This window comes from Panthera pardus, unplaced genomic scaffold, assembly GCF_024362965.1.
Source record: "Panthera pardus isolate Hobbes unplaced genomic scaffold, ASM2436296v1 HiC_scaffold_24, whole genome shotgun sequence".
Taxonomy (NCBI): Eukaryota; Metazoa; Chordata; class Mammalia; order Carnivora; family Felidae; genus Panthera; species Panthera pardus.
Window position 1 is genome coordinate 55,772,538 of NW_026526810.1, and position 22,624 is coordinate 55,795,161.

At 37.5% G+C, this 22,624-nt stretch overlaps 1 protein-coding gene across 1 annotated transcript in view; it reads left to right on the forward strand.

Moving 5' to 3' along the window:
• The window catches only part of FSIP1 (fibrous sheath interacting protein 1), a 192,892-nt gene that overhangs the window by 67,159 nt on the left and 103,109 nt on the right, over positions 1-22,624 (forward strand). Inside the window, exon 10 of the mRNA XM_019442606.2 lies at positions 1,809-1,949. Coding sequence (XP_019298151.2) covers positions 1,809-1,949 — 141 coding nt within the window. The remainder of the gene's footprint in view (positions 1-1,808; positions 1,950-22,624) is intronic.

Sequence of the window (22,624 nt, forward strand, 5' to 3'; positions counted from 1 at the left end):
ATTTTGAGGAACATTTAATGATATAGAAAAATAATCGATTTGTATTGATAAGTGAAAAAATTCAAATTGAAAATGACAATACGGTGTGATCCAAGTTCTATGAAAAAGAAGCAGTCACAAAAAAAAATATGATAAGTAACCATTAATTCAAAGTATATAACAGGGCACCTGGGTGACTCAGTCAGTTGAGCGTCTGACTTTTGATTTCGGCTCAGGTCATGATCCCAGGGTTGTCAGATCAAGCTCTGCATTGGGCTCTGTGCTGAGCATGGAGCCTGCTTAAGATTCTCTCTCTCTCTTTCTCTGCCCCTCTCCCCTGCTTGTGCTCTCTCTCTCTAAAAAAATAAAAATAAAAAATAAAAAACTAAATAACAAAACAAGTTCCAAATTATTTAGAGCTAAAAAGTAGTGACAATGTCACATAATAAAATCACACGATATAAAGTTTAGGTAGAGGGTAAAGTGTAGTTTTAAATGTACTTTTCTTCTTAAAATGAAACTGTATTATTTGAATTTTCTGTTTCATTTATGAATCGCTAATTAACAAAGTCCCTGACATTCAGTGTCTTAGGAATGTTCCAGCTTCATCTTAGGTTAACTGGAGAGAGTGCTGCTCCTATCTCTTCAATAGAAAATGGCAGGTAATCTGCATAATCAATACTCTTTCTGAATCAGTGTTTTTCATCACAGAGCTGAGGTCCCAAGGCACCAAAATAACCCCAAATACAAGAAATGCAAGCATCTTCAAGGAGACACTGGTTACAAGTACTTCTTACTTGGGGTAGATAATGGGCATGATACAAGCTCTGTAAGGGATGAGAGTGTTGGAGGGTTCTGGTTTGAGTAACTTCAAACATGACATTTATGACATTATGTCAGTTACCTGCATGGCAGCACAGAGTAGGAGATCTGTGGGAGAAAAGATAGGAAGTGAAGTTATAGATATAAAGCCAAATTCCTCTCAAATACCCATTTTTATACCCATTAATTTTGAAAGATTATGGTTCTGTCCATTCAAATATTGCTGATAATAGTGAACTACTTCCATTATGTAATCTTTATTCCTTTCAGAGGACATATTTAACTCACATTTGTTAGCCACTAAGATTTGTTGCATACCTACTACCTACTGTGATGACTTTGGGGCCGAATGTTATTATCATTTTGCAGATGCTGAAACTGAAGTTCAGACAGGTTAGTTGATTTCCCTAAAGCCATCTTAGTCAGGAGCCAGGTAGAGCCAGGATTCAAAACTCCTGACTTTGCCCATTCCAGTTCACTAAGTAAGCATGTGCCTCTCATAGTATGGATAGGCAGGATTTTTTTTCCTTGTTATTTATATATGATGAACTTGGAGTCCAGAGAAAGTGTGATTTGCCCAAGATCTTGGGCTGATATGTATGGAGCAGGGACCAGAGCCCAGGTTGCTGCTTCCTGGCCACTTCTCTTTCCACTCTAACTTCTTGATTTCCAAATGATTGAGTTTATTTTCCTACTTGTTTTATGTATAGTTGGACCCTTCTCCTTCAAAGAGGAAGAGTTTAGGGAATTATAAATATAATTTGTTTTAAAAGTAGGCTCCATGCCCAGTGCAGGGCTTGAACTCATGACCCTGAAATCAAGACCTGAGATCAAGAGTCAGACACTCCACCAGCTGAGCTACCCAGGTACCCCTGAATATCATTTTGAAGGGAAGAAATATTGTTTGAGAAGCAAAGCCAAACCTTTAAAGTTCATTTGCTTTGGGGCGGCATGTAATGGTACATTTCCAGCCTGTGTGTGAATTTTTTTTTTTTTTTTTTGATTAGCAACCTGACCTTAATGATGATGATAAAAATATGGAAATAACTCCAGGAGAAAAGGTACTTCGGAACACCAAAGAGCAACGGGATCAGCAAAACCGGCTGAGAGAGATAGATGACAAACTGAGAAAGATGAAGGAAAATGTGGTAAGTCTTCTTTATTTAAAGTTTAACTGTAACCAATGATTGTATTTAAAAAAGCCTCCAGTTTCCTTTGACTGTTTATGACTGGTTTTATGTGTTAAGTCCATTGAGGAAACTGACATGGGAATATGTCAGTAAGAATTTGCATAAAAGCTAAAAATATGATTCGTAGAACTTCAAGTAATATTATTATACTTACTTTATGTGATATAATAAATCTGTGAAATCCTATCTGAAGTCAGAATAATGACCCATATGCCTAATATTCTGTGCCTGACAGTGACATAAATGTTTTTTTTTAATGGAAAAATCTGGTAGTTATTCTCCACAAAATCATCTTTATATATCGAACTTAGGCCTTAAGTAGTCCCACTTTTTGTTCATAATTCATAATATATTATTACTCAGTTTTAATTCATTCTAAATCCTTCGTGTGCCTATTTCATGTTATAATTGATTGTCATTGAAAGACATATCACTGCAGGTAAGAGAAAGCTCTTAAATTAGCACAGTTGTGAGTTGGTTGATATTCTGAACCCATTAGAAATGCTCCATAATATTCTGATTTTGCAGCTACCACCTGGTAGCTTCCACCTGGATACTTTTGTATCCTTTTGTATGCTTCCACCTGGATACTTGCTTTTACCTAAAATTAAACATGACAAGGCTAAACTTGTGATTCCACCTACATCCTCTCTCCCAGTGCTGGTCTTGTGCTAATTGCCAGCAGTACCTACTTTCTGTCTCCTACTAAATCCTGTTATCTTGTGTGATCTTCAAGCCTCATTAAGTTTTAACCAGTATGTGTAATTTGCTGTCATATCTTGCCGCAGTTCTTTATGACTCTTTGGAATCTTCTCTTTTTTTTGTCCTTGCTTGTATCACCCTTCTGTCAGCACTGTCCCCTCCTGTCTAGCCGCTTAACCCTGGTCAGTCTCTTCTCTTATTATTTTATTTTATATGCTGTTCCATGGGAGTGAGCGTCAGGTAAGTGATTTTGATTCCATTCTGATCTCCTTAGAGCTCTCCAAGAGTGTGGCCCAGTCCTGACTGAGATTCTTCACCCCTAATGACCGTGTCCTGCTGAATTGCTCTTAACATTTGCCAGCCATGGACAGCTTCACTGACTCTCAGGCTAAAGGACAGCTAGGTCTACCTAATGAGACTCAGGCAACAGATCTAAGTGAAATACATGCGTTGTGCTTCTCTTTAGAATTCATTTTTGTTTACTCTTCATGGGAAATTAAATGGGAATTATGTTTCAGGGAGACCTTAATTTTTATTTTCTGAGGGTTTTTTTTTTTTTTTTTCTCCTTGAGTCTATTGATAAGGGGAGGAAGTGGAAGAGGTAAGAATGGTTAGGGAGCGTAAAGAGGCTCTTGGCCAATAGTTGTGGTGGTAGTGATAGGGCATTGCAAACTGGATGCGGTAAGTAAAATGTTTGTGGTTTGACTCATTTTGAAAATGGTTGGCACTTCTCACCCCATGCCTGCCAATCCAAGGCAGGCAAAGCCTGTCATTCTCCCTAATTCAGTTCTCCTGATTTCTCACCATTTGTCTTATGCCTTGGACTTGTATCCATTATTTTCTACCATGTCTCTGTTATTATTTAATTTTTGACTCAAAACCTGGGTCCTTTAGGAAATCTTGTATATTTTTCCAGTGTCATATGAAGGTTGGATAGATTTACAGAAGTATGATCAATACTAAGAGTTAGTCGTTACCTAAGTGGAAAAGAATCATATGTAAGTAGAGAAGAACAACGACTGTGGGCCTACAGTGGCAGGCACCATTCCAAGTACTTTGTAACTTATTAACTTACCTAGTCTTTATAACCACTCTGTGAGGTAAACACTACTATCCTCGTTTTCCAGACAAGGAAATAGAGATGTGGAGAGGTTGAGTAACTTCCTCAAGCATATGTAGCTACTGAGTGGAAGAGACAGGATTGAAATGATTAACTTTCAGCTTTATTGTTTTACAGTCAACACTTTGAGAAACTTGTGTGATAAAGGCATATGAGTGTTGGCATATGAGTCTTTATGTTTTGACTGCTTAGAGTTTCACAATATCCAATGGATCACATTGTGTACCACATGTGTGTCCTTTTCAGGGAACATACTATGTCTGTTTAAAACTCTGCGAAGCTCATTGCACCTCATAGACTTCTGGGTACTTTGTGGATTGGGAATCTGGAGACCTGACTCCTTGTTTCAGAGTTGTCAGGGGCCTACTCTGTCACCTTGAAGAAGTCACTTAGTCTCTTGAAGACTTGGTTTTCTTACTTTAAAATCAAGAGAGTAGGGCTAGATGACCTTCTGCCTGTGAATGTTGGCATATTTTGGGTGAGAAATGATGTCATTTATAACATGTAAAGCTTAGTGTGTGTGCTTCCCAATTGTTCAGTAGTAATTGGTTTAAATATTCTATTGAAAGTTACTTTTGGAAGTTTAGTAACACTTTTTGGGAGAATGTGAGATTGTCTTTCATATGTATAAAAAAAGTTAGCTTGCTACCTATAGAGCAAAGAATATGTTGTCTGTATGATAGCTTCCGGAAACGGCTAATTTTACAGTTTTGTCTTCTTCTTCCTATTACAAGAGAACATTGTTTCAGGATCACTGATTTGGGTGAAAGCAGTAATCTGTGGACATTGAATTGGTGATTTATGGGTAAAGGCCATATTCAATTTTAGGGATGAACTGGGGAAAGAGTGAGGAAAAGGGCAATGTGGAGCCCTGGGGGTAGTCCTGGAACCACCTGAATCCTAGGTTTGATCTGTCAGCAAGGGCTGGAAAAATGACTTAGTTCCGTGTTTCAGGTGGTAGGCTGAGGCTGCAAATGCACATTCGCTTCCGTCAAGCTTAGTCAAGGCAGTGGGATTTGGCTAAGCCTGAAGGTGGTAGTAGTTGTATTGGTGTCACCGGATCTTGCTATTAGGAGCTGTTAGGAGCGAGGGAAAGTAGGCACGATGACATGGCGGATGGGGATTGTGCTGAGCCACTTACTTCTCGCCTGGTGGGCTCCCGTGGGGTTGGGAGTATTGGCTTTGACCATGGATGAGAGTTCCCCTGTCAAGCTGACTCCTTGTATGGAGATGATTTGAGATGATAGCATCAAGAGAAAATGAAAATAGCTATATTCATAGAACAGGCCATACAAGACGGATCCCACAGACAACCTCTCCGTCATTTGCATACAGTGGTCTCTGGTACCTGTCCCCTGATTTTCCCACTAGCTCAGAGAGTCACTCTCTGTTCTTTTAGGTGCCGTACGGGCTTCTTTGCCCATTGACTCTTTTCAACCCAGTCTGCTCTATATTACCTCCCTGCGTTGTAGTTTTGTTATGTAAGCTTCTATACATGGGACATAGTGGTTAAGAGCCATACACTGGAGTAGCCTGTTTGGGTTTGAATCTCAACTCTGTACTTACTAGCTGTGTGACCTTGGACAGGTATTTTGACCTCTCTGTGCTTTAGTTCTTTGATCTGTAGAATGGGATAGTTATAATTAATATCCCCTTTATAGGTTGTTATGAAGATTAAATTAGTTAGCATGTATATGAAGTGCTCCGAACAGGGCTTGGCACGTCTTAAGTGCTATCTAAATGTTTATTATTAGTATTGTTATTTTTATTAACATTATTAAGATGGCATTTACATATGCTTGTTTCTATGATAACAAAGGGAAGGATATAGCAGAGAGGATGAAATTGAAGATGGAGGTAAGCCTTAGAATCAAGGGGCGCCTGGGTGGCTCAGTCGGGTAAGTGTCCAACTTCAGCTCGGGTGATGATCTCGCAGTTTGTGAATTCGAGCCCCACATCAGGCTCTGTCCTGACAGCTCAGAGCCTGAAGCCTGCTTCGGATTCTGTGTGTCCCTCTTTCTTTGTCCCTCCCCGCTCACACTTTATCTCTCTCAAAAATTAACATTAAAAAAAATTTAAAAAAAAGAAAAAATAAAAATAAAAATTTGTTTGAATTCCAATGCAGTTAATATACAATGTTATATTAGTTTCAGGTGTACAATATAGTGATTCAGCACTTCCATAAGCCACCCAGAGCACATCATGACAAGTGCACTCCTTAACCCCCATCACCTATTTCACCCATTTCCCTCCCTACCTCCCCGCTGGTAACTATCAGTTTGTTCTCTATAGTGAAGAGTCTGTTTCCTGGTTTGTCTCTCTTTTTAATCCTTTGCTTATTTGTTTTGCTTATTTGTTTTGTTTCTTAACTTGTTTTGTTCACATGTGAGTGAAGTCATATGGTGCTTGGCTTTCTGGGACTGATTTATTTTGCTTAGCATTATATTCTCTGGCTCCATCCGTATTGTTGAAAATGGCAAAATTTCATTCTTTTTTTTTATGGCTGAATAATGCTCCATTGTGTGTGTGTATATATATATATATATATATATATATATATATATATATATACACACACCACATCTTCTTTATCCATTCTTCTATCGATGGATACTTGGACTTCTTCCATAATTTGGCTATAAGCATAGGGGTGTATATCCCTTTGAACTAGTGTTTTTTTAAAAAAATATTTTATTTTATTTTTGAGAGACAGAGGGAGCACATGAGCGAGTGGGGGAGGAGCAGAGAGAGAGGAAAACACAGAATCCAAAGCAGCCTCCAGGCTCTGAGCTGTCAGCACAGAGCCTGATGTGGGGCTCAAACTCACAAACTGTGAGATAATGACCTGAGCTAAAGTCAGACACTTAACTGAATGAGCCACCAGGCACCCCTGAACTAGTGTTATCTATTTTCTGGGTAAATATTCAGTTTTTGGAAACTTTTTAAACTGGTTCTTTTTCCCATGAAAAGCAGTTTGTCTATTTTTATGACGATGGCTATGACATTATTTATATTTTTGACCTGCACAATTCCACTTTTAGGAATATGTACAAAGCAATAACAGCCAAGGAAAACTAAACCGAACAAAGTAAGGAACAGCTTAAATGCTCTCAATTAGAATGCCAAAGCAATTTATACAGTCTTATCCATTTAATACTGTAGTAGGATAATAAAAATGATAAATACAAGGATTTTGTCAATAAAGGACTTTTAGTTGGAAATGAGTGATCTGAAACCTAAAAATAAAAATTCTAGATACACGGTAAGTATCAACTATAACTATGTGATATATATGTGTGTATACTGACAACAATCTGAAGGGAAATAGCATATAAATGTTAAGAGCTTAGTTCTATTATTTTCCACTTTCTATTAAATTGCCTTTATTCCTTGGCACCTGGGTGGTTCAGTTGGTTAAGTGTCCAACTTCAGCTCAGGTTGTTATCTCCTGGTTCACGAGTTTGAGCCCCACATTGGGCTCTCTGCTGTCAGCACAGAGGCCACTTGGGATCCTCTGTCCCCCTCTGTCTCTGCCCCTTCCCTGCTCATGCTATCTTTCTCTCAAAATAAATAAATAAACATGAAAAAAATTTTTAAAAATTGCCTTTATTCCTAAAGAAAGGGATTCATCATTGAGGTAATTGTATCATTTCATTGTTTTATTTACATACATTTTAACCCTTTAATGTAATGATAGGCTTCTTGAGTAATTTACATAAATAGTAATAATTCATGTTTGGTCTAATTTTTCAGAGGTATTGATAATAAGACTAAGGGGATGTTTTTCAAATAAAGAACATCTTGAGCTTCTAGAAATAGGTAAAAATGCCATTAATGAAGTGGCATAATAATCCTAGCTTTCACAAATCAGAAGAATTCAATTTTAGTTTTTGCATTTTCCAAGAAAGAATTATCACGCTGATCTCATCTCATGGACTCCTTTAATGATAAAATATTCTCAAAGATGTTTTGTTAGTATTGTTAGCAAAAGCTTTCCATGGTTCTAATCATTCTAAATGCATTGACCACACTTTTTAGGTCTTTATTGTGTCTCTTTTGATTCTCAGTTTGAATTTCATTCATTTTTTTTTTTTTTTCATCATTTGAAGTCTCTACTATTTCTTTCCACATTCTTTCCCTTTTCGGTTTCCTGGAAACCACTGAGCTTGGCCTTGTTTGGTGAACTGCATTGTCATTATTGCATCGAAATGTTTAGCACTCTAAGCCTGTTGCTGAGCATTGTAGATAAGAATGTGGTTCACAAAGGATGATAAATCCTTGTGTTCCAATTCCTATTTCGACATGCTCTTGCCGTTTAACCTGGTATAAGAATACATGGACCCCAATCAGAAGGCTGGAGATTTCTTCTGCTCAGTGAATGGTGGAGGGCCTACCTTCAATTACTAAACATGCCATAGAATCAGAATTATAGAATGTGAGAGCTGAAGGGTCCTTACAGGTCATGTGGGCCAGTTCCATGGATTAGAAACCAAGGTCTTGAATAGCTAAATGATTTTTCCAAGACTCACAGTTAGTTAGTGGTAGACTTGGGCCAATCCCCAATGCTTTTGACATTTTAGTTTGTGAGCATTTCATTACATTCAGCCTCTTTTAAGTCACACCTACTCACGTCAGCCAATTTTCAGCTAAGTTTTGGGGCCACCAACAAATGTGGGCTTCATTCTAAAGCCTTTAAACTGTTACCAGCCATTTATACGTCTTACCCAAATGCACTGGAACTCCAAACAAACCTGACATGTTTGTGGTTAAACTGGAAGGCTAACTAGTATGTTTTGGTATTCATACATTAAGAAAGGCCTGAGTTGGAAAAGTAATTATACTCTCTCTTTGGTGTCATTGTTCAGAACTGTAGATATTATTTTATCTTTCTTTGTCATTTGTAACAGCTTTCAGGAAGGCAGATAAAGTTATAACATTGACACATAAATTATTGGTATTTTTATAGGGTTCACAGCCTTTATTTTTCCTTCTGTAGGTGTTGGTAGGTGTGTGCAATGATGGTGCAAAATATTTGATTGTGAAATTGTGAGAGTGGGATTTGCACATTAACAGTAGAACAGATCTTACTAAATCCATTCTAGAAATCATAGGCAGAAAGAAACACATTTTGAAACAAGTAAATAGAGCACAAAATTTTCAGAAGCACTGATTTATTTCTACATCATCTGATGCACCTTGGTCAAACTTTTTGCAGCTGAATAGTATCATGTAATGGTTGTGAAACAGCATGTAGCAGTTATAGGTACATGGCTGGTGTTCAGGAATTATTCTAGAATGAATGGAGCCAGTAACCATTTTAAAGTCATCAACTATGTATAGTATTCAAATGTGTTGCAGAATAAATTGAAAGCACAATTAGCTCTATTGCTTTGGGAATAAAATATTAAAGGTAATTGGATGGTTTTTTTTCATCAACTTATTTTGTTTCAACCATCATATTAAAAACGTTTGTAAAATACGTTAATAGATTTCAGTTTAAAATATATAAAAAACAAATATTTTATATATATTAAAAATATATATAATATATTTTGGGACAAGAGGGGTTATATACTTTGTATTATGCCTATATAATAAAATATTTTAAAAAATTTCAAGGATATTTTCTTCTGGATTATGATTCTTCACATGTAATTGTAATATTTGCATTATTATAATGCAGACTTGCTATTGTTATAGAAGGTAGGTATTGTACTATTTCTGAATGATAATATGTAAGTCTTGAAAGTCATCTTAAAAATGAAAATTTTGGTGGCAACTTTGTTTTAGAATACTATCTGTTTTTTAAAAAGCTTTATTTTTGGGCAGAGTCTCTAGAAATAGATAACAAGGCTAGTTAGATTTTATCATAATTCACCTTTTGCTTTCTGGATTAGTTTTCAAAGTTCATTTGTTGAGGCCATGTGCCATGGATGTGGTTACATGGAACAAGGGTGTGTGCATACCTCAAGAAATAAACAAATAATATACTATTAAAGGATATAATTAAATATAATTATATAAAGTTAAATAAGTGTTGTAAAGATTATGATATGCCACACCCTCACATTTAACCAGTATAGCATTTATTGACATAAAATTAGAATGCATACATAATTAAAACTTATGACAATTTTAGAAGTTGAGATTAAACCTATTATTTATTATTTGGTTGTTAACATGTGGCTGTAATACTATTTAATTTCTTTTCCCATACTTAAGGTCATTTTTAGTTTCATTTAGTATAATAAATTCTTGAATTTATTCCCAATGGAGATGATGAGTTCCCAGTAGAGATGTTATTTGTATTCATATGTAGTCTTTAATCCTTTAATTTTTCTTAACCAGCTACAGCCAGTAGTTTTTCTTTTAACAGACCTTCAGGATTCTGGATCTACTTCTTGTTACCATCTAAGGCTACCTCTAGCCAAAGCAGGGACTGTCTAAAGCAATCATTTTAATGTGGATGGTTAAGGAACTGTTTGTTATTGGTGGGGGGTAGGGGACTTCTACCAGAACGTAAGTGCATGTATTTTTACTTCATCAAGAAAAGTTTTGTTGGTGAAACAGTTGGTTTAAATTCTGGCATAGGTTCTTACTGCATGACAGATGTATTACAAATGGTTTGAGGACTAGCACTGGTCCGCAGACTACACTTGGAGTAGTGAGTGCAGGCCCGTTGCTGATCTGTGATGTTGAGCCCACGGTTCTTTTTTTTTTTTTTTTTTTTTTTTTGTCTTTTTTTTTTTTAATTTTTTTTATTTTTATTTTTTAATTTTTTTAATTTTTTTATTTTTTAATATATGAAATTTACTGTCAAATTGGTTTCCATACAACACCCAGTGCTCATCCCAAAAGGTGCCCTCCTCAATACCCATCACCCACCCTCCCCTCCCTCCCACCCCCCATCAACCCTCAGTTTGTTCTCAGTTTTTAACACTCTCTTATGCTTTGGCTCTCTCCCACTCTAACCTCTTTTTTTTTTTTTTTTTCCTTCCCCTCCCCCATGGGTTTCTGTTACGTTTCTCAGGATCCACATAAGAGTGAAACCATATGGTATCTGTCTTTCTCTGTATGGCTTATTTCACTTAGCATCACACTCTCCAGTTCCATCCACGTTGCTACAAAAGGCCATATTTCATTTTTTCTCATTGCCACATAGTATTCCATTGTGTATATAAACCACAATTTCTTTATCCATTCATCAGTTGATGGACATTTAGGCTCTTTCCATAATTTGGCTATTGTTGAGAGTGCTGCTATAAACATTGGGGTACAAGTGCCCCTATGCATCAGTACTCCTGTATCCCTTGGATAAATTCCTAGCAGTGCTATTGCTGGGTCAGAGGGTAAGTCTATTTTTAATTTTCTGAGGAACCTCCACACTGCTTTCCAGAGCGGCTGCACCAATTTGCATTCCCACCAACAGTGCAAGAGGGTTCCTGTTTCTCCACATCCTCTCCAGCATCTATAGTCTCCTGATTTCTTCATTTTGGCCACTCTGACTGGCGTGAGGTGGTATCTGAGTGTGGTTTTGATTTGTATTTCCCTGATAAGGAGCGACGTTGAACATCTTTTCATGTGCCTGTTGGCCATCCGGATGTCTTCTTTAGAGAAGTGTCTATTCATGTTTTCTGCCCATTTCTTCACTGGGTTATTTGTTTTTCGGGTGTGGAGTTTGATGAGCTCTTTATAGGAGCCCACGGTTCTGAGCACTGTAGCTCATGGGTCTCAGTCACCAAGACGTGGCTGTCTTCTTCCCTCTTTACCTTCACCTTGTGTCTTCCAGACCTATGTTCCTACTGGATAGTTATGTCTTGATATCACTGGGTTCTGCCCTGGTCTTTAGTTTCTAGCCCTTTGGCTCATGTATATTATAGGGAACTATGGAGACCTCCATCTCTAGTTTACTGGGTCTGGAGATTTTTTATTAAATTCTTATTCTCTATATCTGTCAGTATGGCTAAAAAAACCCCACGAAAAATAGCAAGTAGTGGTGATGTGGAGAAAAAAGGAACCCTTGTGCACTGTTGGTGGGAATGCAAATTGGTATAGCCATCATGGAAAACAGTATGGAGGTTCCTCAAAAAATTAAAAAAATTGAGTTACCATATGATCCAGTAATTCCACTACTGGATATTTAAAGAAAATAAAAACACTGATTTGAAAAGATACATGCACCCTTATGTTTATTGCAGCATTATTTATTGCAAAGATAGTCAAGATATGGAAGCAACCCAAGTTTCCATCTATAGATGAGTGGATAAAGATGTGGTATATATACCAATGGAATATTACTCAGTCATAAAAAATGAGATCTTTCCATTTGTGACAACATGGATGGCTCTAGAGGGTATAATGCTAAGTGAAAGAAATCAGTCAGACTGAGAAAGACAAATACCATATGGTTTCACTCATATGTGGAATTTAAGAGACAAGACAAATGAACAAAGAAAAAAGAGACAGGCAAAAAAACATGGAGAACAAATGTTGCTTACCAGACAGGAAGTGGGTGGGGGGGATGGGTGAAATAGGGAAGGGGATGAAGGGTACACTTATCATGACGAGCACTGAGTAATGCATAGAATTGTTGAATCAATATATTGTACACCTAGAAAAATTCTTGTTCTCAACATTCTGTCTTATTAACATGATATCATTGGCCACTGACCATAGATGCTAAGTGTTTTAGGAAAAAACATATATGATCCTTAAAAAACTTCCCATAAAATTTGACCTGAAAGTTCTATTTGAAAAACATAGTTTAATGTCGATTTCTTGTCAAGATCATGTATTAACCTAAGTTTATACTTACCTTGGCTCCAACTATATAGAAAATTTGAGAAAACAGTATAATAGCAAAGAAAGATGTCTATCTCTGTGGAATGCAATAGAACAAATGTGAAATGCAGTAGAAACCCAAAACTTAGCAGACCTGAAGCTGGAAATTTGACTGATGTGAGGTCAAATTGATCCATGTGAGGCCAGGGACCAGAACCAGATTCATTGTGTGCAACTGGCATTTCCATGGCCATGGGGGAAAGTCAGAACAACCTGAAACAAACTGAAAAATACTGCCTGGGGTTATGAATTATATAAAGTTTCATACTTAGAACAGTAGAACAGAGTTCTACTTCCAGCTATATGGCAGACTAGGGATTTAGAGAAGTTCCTCTTAGTAAAGTCAACCTAAATATGGTATAAGATGTATTTTTTTAAAGTAATTTTTTAAAGCATGGCTGCGCTGGCAGAAAAGGGAATTTCTGGGAGGAGAGAAATGACAAGACAATAAGGGGTAAGTGGCCGCTGGACCCAACATTTGTCTCTGAGATATGTGTTGATCTTCAATGGCCTAAAGCCTGGATTTCAATAGACCATGTGTAAGGGGCTGAGGAGACAGGGCCCAAGGCTGAGGTCAAATCAGAACTCCTGCACAGAGTTCGTTCACCAAGTTGTTAAAACCGCAGTGGGTGAGCAAGAAAAAACCTGCTGTGGAGAGGGGATGGTGAGGATGGGTGTAAGCGGTCTTTGCTTTGGTTGTGGGTGAAGTAGGAAAGAAGTCTCCCATGAGAATCTCTAACTGTAAACCTGCATGGAGGTAAGTTTTGAGTTTGAGTTCACATTACTTATGGGGCCTGAAAAACCTCAAGTTGAATGTTTAGTTGAAAGTGGTCTTAGGTTGGCAGTACTCCTGGTTTCTGGTCGAAGGAAAAGGAAGTCTCTCTAGAAGAACACAGTTTAAATCTAGACCTTAGAGAGGTCCTACAAATAAAGTTTAAGGACCCCGAACTCACAATAAAGAACCGCCCTCTCCACACATACATGAGGACATAAGGCACCACAAGCGCGAGTTAATAGAAAAAACACATTATAGAGTCAGTTCCACATAGACTGCAGCTTGGAACAGACTGTTTCGGAATGTAAAATAAGTCTGCTTAACATATTTAAAGAAATAAAAGGGGCTTTTGAAAGTATGGCAAAGGAAGATTTGAAATGGAACCAATGAAATGAAAATATAATAAAAGTGGAAATTCTTGGAGTTAGACCTTCCCTGATTCCTATACAGGATTCTGGCATTTACACTTATTTTCCCTCTCACTTTTCTGTAACTTTTCTAAAGCTTTCCATCAACCCTATAATGAGAACATCATCAATATTTTCAAATCAGCTAGAGGAAAATTGTTATGTGGCTTTTCTAGAACAGCTTATCTGCCTCTGAATCATAGGGCAGAAGAAAGAAGAGAGATAGAGTGTAATCACATACAACTGACATTTGCAAGACTGCATCTCTGTTATTTTTCTCCAAGTTTCTCCAAGACCTCCCCCCCCCCCGACCCAACTGTTAATCTGCTTTTCTTACTGCTTCTCTTAACTGTAGCTTTTTAAAGTGTTAGCTCTTATTATTTGAAATGTGTACATTGAACAGTTTCTTAACTGGAATCCATCCCAGATTTAATAAAGAAGTATCTTCCCTGAAACGTTTAATTTTTTAAAATAGACTTTATTTTTCTAGACCAGTACTAGGGTTAAAGAAGAATAAAATATGTAGACAGTACAGAGTTCCTCTACACCCATCCTAGTTACCCCGATTATGAACATCTTGCGTTAGTGTGGTACATTGGCTACAAGTGATGAACCAATCTTGATACCATTAAGTAATGCCCATATTTTATGTTAAAGCTCACTTTTTGTGTTGTTTAGTTCTGTAGATTTTAACAAATATGTGATGGCACGCTTCTACTATTACAGAACGTATTACAGAATATTTCAGTCCCTAAAAACCCAGCGTTCTACCTATTCATTCCTCCTCCTATCCCTCTGAACCCCTAGCAACCACTGATCTTTTCTCTTTGGTTTTGCTTTTTCCAGAATGTGTTGAAACCTTGGTTTGTGAGCAGAATTTGTTCTGGAAACATGCTTGTAATCCAAAACACTCATATATCAAAGTGAATTTCAAGAACCATTGGCTCAGGTGTGATCATGTGACATTCGGCATCACGTGCTACTCGTATTGCAAGACATCCCTTTTTTATCAAGTTAAAATTTATTAGAAATGTTTGCTTGTCTTGCAGAACACTCGCAGAACAAGTTACTCACAATGCAAGGTTTTTGGAATTATATGGTATGTAGCCTTTAAAAAATTAGTAGACTATTTTTGAGCAGTTTTAGGTTTACAGAAAAAAATGAAGCAAAAAGTACAGAGAATTTCCATATACCCTCTCACCATTACTCCCTGCCTCCACTTCCGCTATTATTAACATTTTGCTTGGCACCTTGGTTATAACTGATGAGCCAATATTGATGCATTATTATTAACCATAAAGTCCATAGTTTACATTAGGGTTCACTCTTAATATTGTACATTGCATGGCTTTTGACAAATGTAGGACAAGTACCCATCATTACAATATCATACAGAATATTTTTATTTCTCTAAAAATCCTCTCTGTTCCACCCTATTCATTCCTTTCTTCCTTTCCATAAATTGCTGGCAACTGCTGATTTTTTTTTTTTTACTATCTTCATAGTTTTCCAGAATGTTATATTTTTACTGTCTTCATATTTCCATAATGTCATATAATTGAAATCATATGGTATGCAGAATTTTCAGATTGGCTTCTTTCACTTTGCAGTATGTATTTAGGATTTATTCATGTATTTTTGTGGCTTAATAAGCTATTTATTTTTATTCCGAGAAAGAGTATGAATTGTACGGATGTACCCCATTCATCTACTAAAGTGCATCTTTGCTGCCTACAAGTTTTAGCAATTATGAATAAAGCTGCTATAAACATTTGGGTGCAGGTTTTTACGTGGACATAAGTTTTCAGCTTATTTGGGTAAATACCTAGGAATGTGATTGTTGTATCCTATGATAACCCATGTTTGACTTTGTAAGAAATTGCCAAACTTCCTTCCAAAGTGACTCTACAACTGCATTCCCACCAGAAGTAAATGACAGTTCTTTTCCTCTGCATCCTTGTCAGCATTTGGTATTGTCATTGTTTTTGATTCAAGTCCTTCTAATAGGTGTATAGGGGTGACTCATTTTAATTTGCAATTGCCTAATGACCTATGAAGTTGAACATGATGCTTATTTACCATACGTAGATTTTCTTTAGTAAGGTGTCTGTTTAGATCTTTTGCCCATTTTGAAATTGGATTGTTTTCTTATTGCTGAGTTTTAAGAGTTCGTTGTGTATTTTAGATACAAGTACGTTACGAGATGTGTGTTTTGTAAGTATTTTCTTCTGTGGCTTGTCTTTTCATTCTTTTGATCCCTGATCCGTTTTTAAGGATTATTTATGTATTTTTTGTTACAAATCAAAATTTCTAGAATATAATTTTAAAATAACATGAAATACCAGAGTTTAAAAAATATTAGTGTTAGCTGTATGTAACTGCACTTTTCATAGGTCAAAAATGATAAGAGTATTGGCAATTTTGTACAGTTCAATCTAATAGAAGCCAAAGCTTTCTCTCTGTAGTTTCTTCCCATCCATAGCAAACCATTAGTATGTCTTTGGGATGATTCTAGGCAGAAATTAAGCTCATATTGGAATCAAAAGAAGATGTAGATACTATAATCACACAGCTTCAATTTTCAAACACAGCTTTGGTTTCAATTGCTCTGATCACCAAACACTGAGATATCCTAGTTATTCTAAAACTTCTTGCTACTTAAAGATACGTTTTAAATGGGAACTCACCTGGGATTGGCACAAAATTCCTGTGTCCTGATTTTTCTTTCAGGAGATCTGTTCATTTTTCTGCAGAAGCTCAAGAAACTTTGCTTTACAGGATTCTGCTGCTTGAATTGAGTGGGGGCACCAGTGGGCTACAGAGCAGAATAGTGAATGCCTGGTGTAGGTACTTGTGGACAGTCATTCTTCTCTCCTCAAAGCCATCCACTCAGATATATTTTAAGACTTTTCTCTGGACCTCCGAATGGAAAGCAATGGGCTAATTATTCTTTTGAGGGTCATAATTCATGATCAAATTTTAAAAACCATGGTGGTCTGGGCACCTGGTTGGCTCAGTTGATTGAGCGTCTGACTCTTGATTTTGGCTCAGGTCATGATCCCAGGTTCATGGCATTGAACCCCATGTTGGGCTCCATTCTGAGCTTGGAGCCTGCTTGAGATTCTCTCTCTCTATCCCTCTGCTTCCTCCCCCTGCTCACATGTGTATGCATGTGCCCTTTCCCTAAAAAAAAGAAAAGGAAGAAAGAAAGAAAGAAAGAAAAAAAGAAAGAAAGAAAGAAAAACTATGGTGGTCAATAATGTTGCAAGATTAAATTGTTCTGTGAAATAAAAGAAAATCCTGATTTAATTAAATGAAACAAATTTCTGTGTATTTAGTATGTATAAAAGTCAAACGTGAGATAGAGGGTACAGCCTTTAATCTCATGGAGAGCATAGAACTAGTAAACAAATATAATAAAACCAGTGACAGGTGACAAGAAGTGCAAAGAAAGTACTATATTTGTTCAAATTAGAAAATGATTGTAGGAAGAGATCCGGAAAGGCTTTGTGGAAAATGTGAAATCTGCGTTGAAGCTTGGGGAACGAGGAGGGCTTCACTCTGTGTAGTGGGGAGGGAGCATTATAGAAAGAAGATACTTTGTGGAAAAGGGCCAGATGTGGGAAAGCTAGGGCCATTTTAGGGAACAGTAAACAAAATCAGCATTTATGGAGTAATCATATAAAGTTTTGACTTTATGCTAATTACACAAAGACACATGACATTTTAGAAACTCAAATTTTGCTGAAGTGAGAATCTGAGCCAGGCTTCTGCAGGGCTCTTGTTTGGGAGTGAGTCACTTAGTATGTGCTTCTAGCTGCTGGCTGAGCATCCACGGCCAACACAGCCCAGCTAACTCAACCCGGCATCACAGGGACCTTAATGCTTATGCGGTATTGAAAGCTGTTTCTATGTTTATTATTAATTTGTAAAAATTTTATTTATTTTTGAGAGAGAGAGAGAGAGAGAGACAGCATGAGTGGGGGGAGGGGCAGAGAGAGGGAGACCCAGAAGCCGAAGCAGGCTCCAGGCTCTGAGCTGTCGGCACAGAGCCCGACGCGGGGCTTGAACCCACGGACCGCGAGATCATGATCTGAACTGAAGTTGGACGCTTAACTGATTGAGCCACCCAGGCACCACTTCCATGTTTATTATTAAAAAAGCTCTTCTAGTGGTGGTGAGTAAGATTCGCAAAGAGGAAAAAGATAGTGGCGTCCAGTGACAACAGTAACCATACTTCAGATGAATGTAATAGTGGAATGCTGAATTTGATATTCAATCAGATTGTGACAGGAGGTCGGAATTTGGGGACAGAACTCTTTCTGTTATGAAGGGTCTACTTTTATCCCGTCTGACGGAAAGGGAACAAGGCAAATAAAATTGTACAAGTGAAATGGGGTCATATTTATTAGCAAGCTATTGCAGGCCGATGAGGTTTTTCTGAGCAGTTGTTTGATATGATATGAACTGAGCTTTTATTTTTTTTTATTTTATTTTTTTTTTTAACGTTTATTTATTTTTGAGACAGAGAGAGACAGCATGAACAGGGGAGGGTCAGAGAGAGAGAGAGGGAGACACAGAATCTGAAACAGGCTCCAGGCTCTGAGCTGTCAGCACAGAGCCCGACGCGGGGCTTGAACTCACGGACCGCGAGATCATGACCTGAGCCGAAGTCAGACGCTTAACCGACTGAGCCACCCAGGCGCCCCTGAACTGAGCTTTTAGAAAAGTTTTTGTTGGTATGTTGACTGAACTTTTGTTGTTTGAACTTTTATGTTGAGCTTTTACTACCCACAAAGATAATGCTTCAAACAAGTAAGCGTTCAGTAAAAAGACAAGATTCATATAATAGACATTACATTCTCCAGGCTTCTCTTTTTGCATTTGTGTACCCTACAATGAGATTGCGGATTGTGTTGGATTTTTCTGTAATCTCAGTCTTTCTAGTATTTTTTCAATCTCTCGGAAAGAATTACAATTGTATTCATTGTAAAAGATGTAGCTATAGTAGACATTACCAATGACCTACCCCAAATCCATTTACCCTTCTTCCTTATTGATAAAACCCTGGGACAGCGAGCGCCTAGTTAAAAATACTTGCCATCCCAGATTCCCTCAGTATCTACAGGTAGCTACGTAAACCAATTGTGGCCAATGGGATAGAAGTCGACATGTCCTCGTGAAAAGAGAAAGAGAAAGATGCTGACATATGCCTTTTGACCTTAATCCTTTCGCTTCTTCTGGGTTGGAGTAAAGCAATTTTGCCTGGCACTTCAGGTGACATCTTGAGATCACAGGTAGAGGGAGGTGGGGCAGTAATGACGTCCTGAAGCCATCAGCTCATCCCTTGTCTACTTGCCTCTGACTTCTTTGTATGTTTGATTCTTTCTTTTTATTCTCTTTCTTACTTTGATTGAAGTATAGTTGATACACAATGTTGAATTCGTTTCAGGTATACAACATAGTGATTCAACAATGCTGTATATTATGTTATGCTCACCACAGTAAGTACGGCTGCCATCTGTCACCATACAACATTATTACAATACTATTGACAATATTTCCTATGCTGTACCTTTCATCCCCGTAACTTCCTCATTCCAAGACTGGAATCCTGTACCTCCACTCCTCTTTTTTTTTTTTTTTTTTTTTTTAACGTTTATTTATTTTTGAGACAGAGAGAGACAGAGCATGAACGGGGGAAGGTCAGAGAGAGGGAGACACAGAATCTGAAACAGGCTCCAGGCTCTGAGCTGTCAGCACAGAGCCCGACGCGGGGCTCGAACTCACGGACCGCGAGATCATGACCTGAGCCGAAGTCGGACGCTCAACCGACTGAGCCACCCAGGCGCCCCTCACTCCTCTTTATTCATTTTGCCCATCCCCTCATCCACCTGCCCCCGGCAACCACCAGTTTGTTCTCTGTATTTGTGGGTCCCTATTTCTGTTTGTTTGTTCATTTGTTTTGTTTTTTAGATTTCACCTATAAGTGAAGTCATATGATATCTGTCTGTGTTTGACTTATTTCATTTGGCATAATACCCTTTAGGTCCATCCATGTTTATACAAGTGGCGAGATTTCATTCTTTTTATGTCTGAGTAATATTCCATTATATATATATATATATATATATATATATATATATATATATATATATATATGTGTGTGTGTGTGTGTGTGTGTGTGTGTGTGTGTGTGTGTGTGTGTATACATATATATCCATACCACATTTTCTTTATCCATTTACTTATCACTCAACACTTTGGTTGCTTCCATATCTTGGCTATTATAAATAATACTGCAATAAACATAGGGGTGAATGTATCTTTTTGAATTGTTTCCACTTTCTTTGGGTAAATACCCAGTAGTGGCATTATTGGATCATATGGTAATTCTATTTCAAATTTTTTGAGGAGCCCGCATACTGTTTTCCACAGTGGGTGCACCAGTTTGCATTTTCACCTACAGGGCATAAGGGTTACCTTTTCTCCACATCCTCACCAACGCTTGTTATTTCTTGTCTTCTGGGTGCTAGTCATTCTGACTGTCGTAGAGTGATATCTCGTGGTCTTGATTTGCATTTTCCCGGTGACTAGTGATGTTATGCATCTTTTCTGACCTAGTTCTTAATTTAGAATAGCAAACTAAACTTGGTGATGTGAGGAAGGTTGTGTGTTTTTTAATTTTTTATGAAAGCAGTTTTAACTGATACAGTAGCCTACTTCCAGTCGGGTGTAAAATGGTTAACATTACATGCTAATGCACTGGAGAGATTAATGAGTTTTGGTGGGGAATTGCCCTGGCACTTCAACGTATCTGTCTGCCTGGTTTGGCATGAGTTTGAACCTCAAACATGAATTTAAACACCTAGCACCAGTAGAGGCAGACTGTAACCTCTCCCATTGCTAAAGTGTATGTGGCAGAGGGCAGGACATCAAGGGGGATAACACTGATGGCAAGAAGCACTGAGTGCTCAGATGAATGTTGCAGGGGAAGTGCCAGTAAACACAGAAGTCATTTTGGAGGAAAACGAGTAATTAGCAATAGACATTTTACAGAATATGGTGGAGGGAGCAAACCTCCTGCAAACTGCCCCTGGTGAAGACCCATTATTTAAAGGGAATATCGAGTGTTTGCAGAATTATAGAAATGGTAATAAGAATCTTGAGGGGCGCCTGTGTGGCTCAGCCAGTTAAGCATCCATCTGACTTCGGCTCAGGTCATGATTTCGTGGTTTGTGGGTTCAAGCCCCACATTGGGCTCTGTGCTGACAGCTCGGGGCCCGGAGCCTGCTTCAGCTTCTGTGTCTCCCTCTCTCTCTGCCCCTCCCCTACTCACACTCTCTCTCTCTCTCTCAAAAATAAACATTAAAAAAATTTTTAAAAAATAAATAAAGAATCTTGAAATGATGAACCAACACTGTAGACCAGCACTGTGCAAAGAAATACAGCATAAACCACTCATGTAGCTTTGATCTTCTCATAGCCATTTTAAAAAGGTAAAAGGAAACAGAAGAAATCATATTTAACCCAATATATCCAAAATATTGTTGCTTTAATATGTAATCCATATAAAATTATTAATGAAACATTACACACATTTTTCATATTACATTTTGAAACCCCATATGTGTTTTATACTTATGATGCAGACTAGCCACATTTTAGGTGTATATGTGGCTGGTGACTACTGTATTGGACAAGGCAGTTCTGGAAAAGAACAAAGTAATTTATGTGCTGTATAGCTATATTGGTTCTAAAACAAAAAGTAAAAATTTTCATCAAAGTTTCTAGTTTTCCAGGTTGTGGAAGAAATAGGCATTACAAAATTTCTAGGAGACTCTAACAATGGTGAGGAAAAAGGTCTTATGGAAAGTGTCCAACTATATTTTTGAAGTGAGTCTGACCTGGGCTGTTGGATACGATCTAAAAAAAGTATGGCCAACAAATGAAAATCAAAATGCAAGATTTATTGAAACCGCATGTGTAAGCTTGGAAACAGAACTAATACTCTCAATTTCACCTCTTGGGTATTTTAAGGAGTAAGACACTATTTGTGTCTTTTTAGAATTATCCCTAATGTCGATCAAAAATGGTGGGAATTTACTTAACCTGTTTTACCATTCTGCTGTTACAGGCCTTTGTTCTTCCTTAATTTGGGAAAGATGAGTGAAGACAAATTTGGGGAACACAGGGAAGACTTTATTACTTCATTTTTATAGCCGTTGGGCTTGATATCAACTGTTTGGTATTGATTCTAGAAGCTAGAATATCACAACAATCTTTTTTGGGGTGTTATTTGCTAATGTGATTATTATTAATCCCAGTTCCCTAATGTTATTCCAAAGGATATCTAGTTCTTTACTTTCTTTTTTGGCCAGCCAGCATCATATACTCTATTTATGAGTAGCAACACTCTGACATCTCAGTTCCTGCCTCCACTGAAACACCTATCACTGGGAGTGTTAGAGCACAGTAAAAAAAATTATTTATTTATTTATTTATTTATTTATTTATTTATTTAACATCCAAGTTAGTTTATAGTGCAATAATGATTTCACCGATTCCAGTGAAATCCACTGATTTCCAGATTTCAGTGATTCATCCCCTATGTATAACACCCAGTAAAGCACATTTTTAAAGGGTCTCTGTGGACATACAAGAAGTAGAGACATATTTTGTCAAGACAAAGGAGTCTCCTGTGCCCAACTAGAAAGAATATATGACTGCCTCTGAAGATAAAGGAGAATTTGTTGAAAGAGTCCTCTAATAATGAAGTAATTATGCA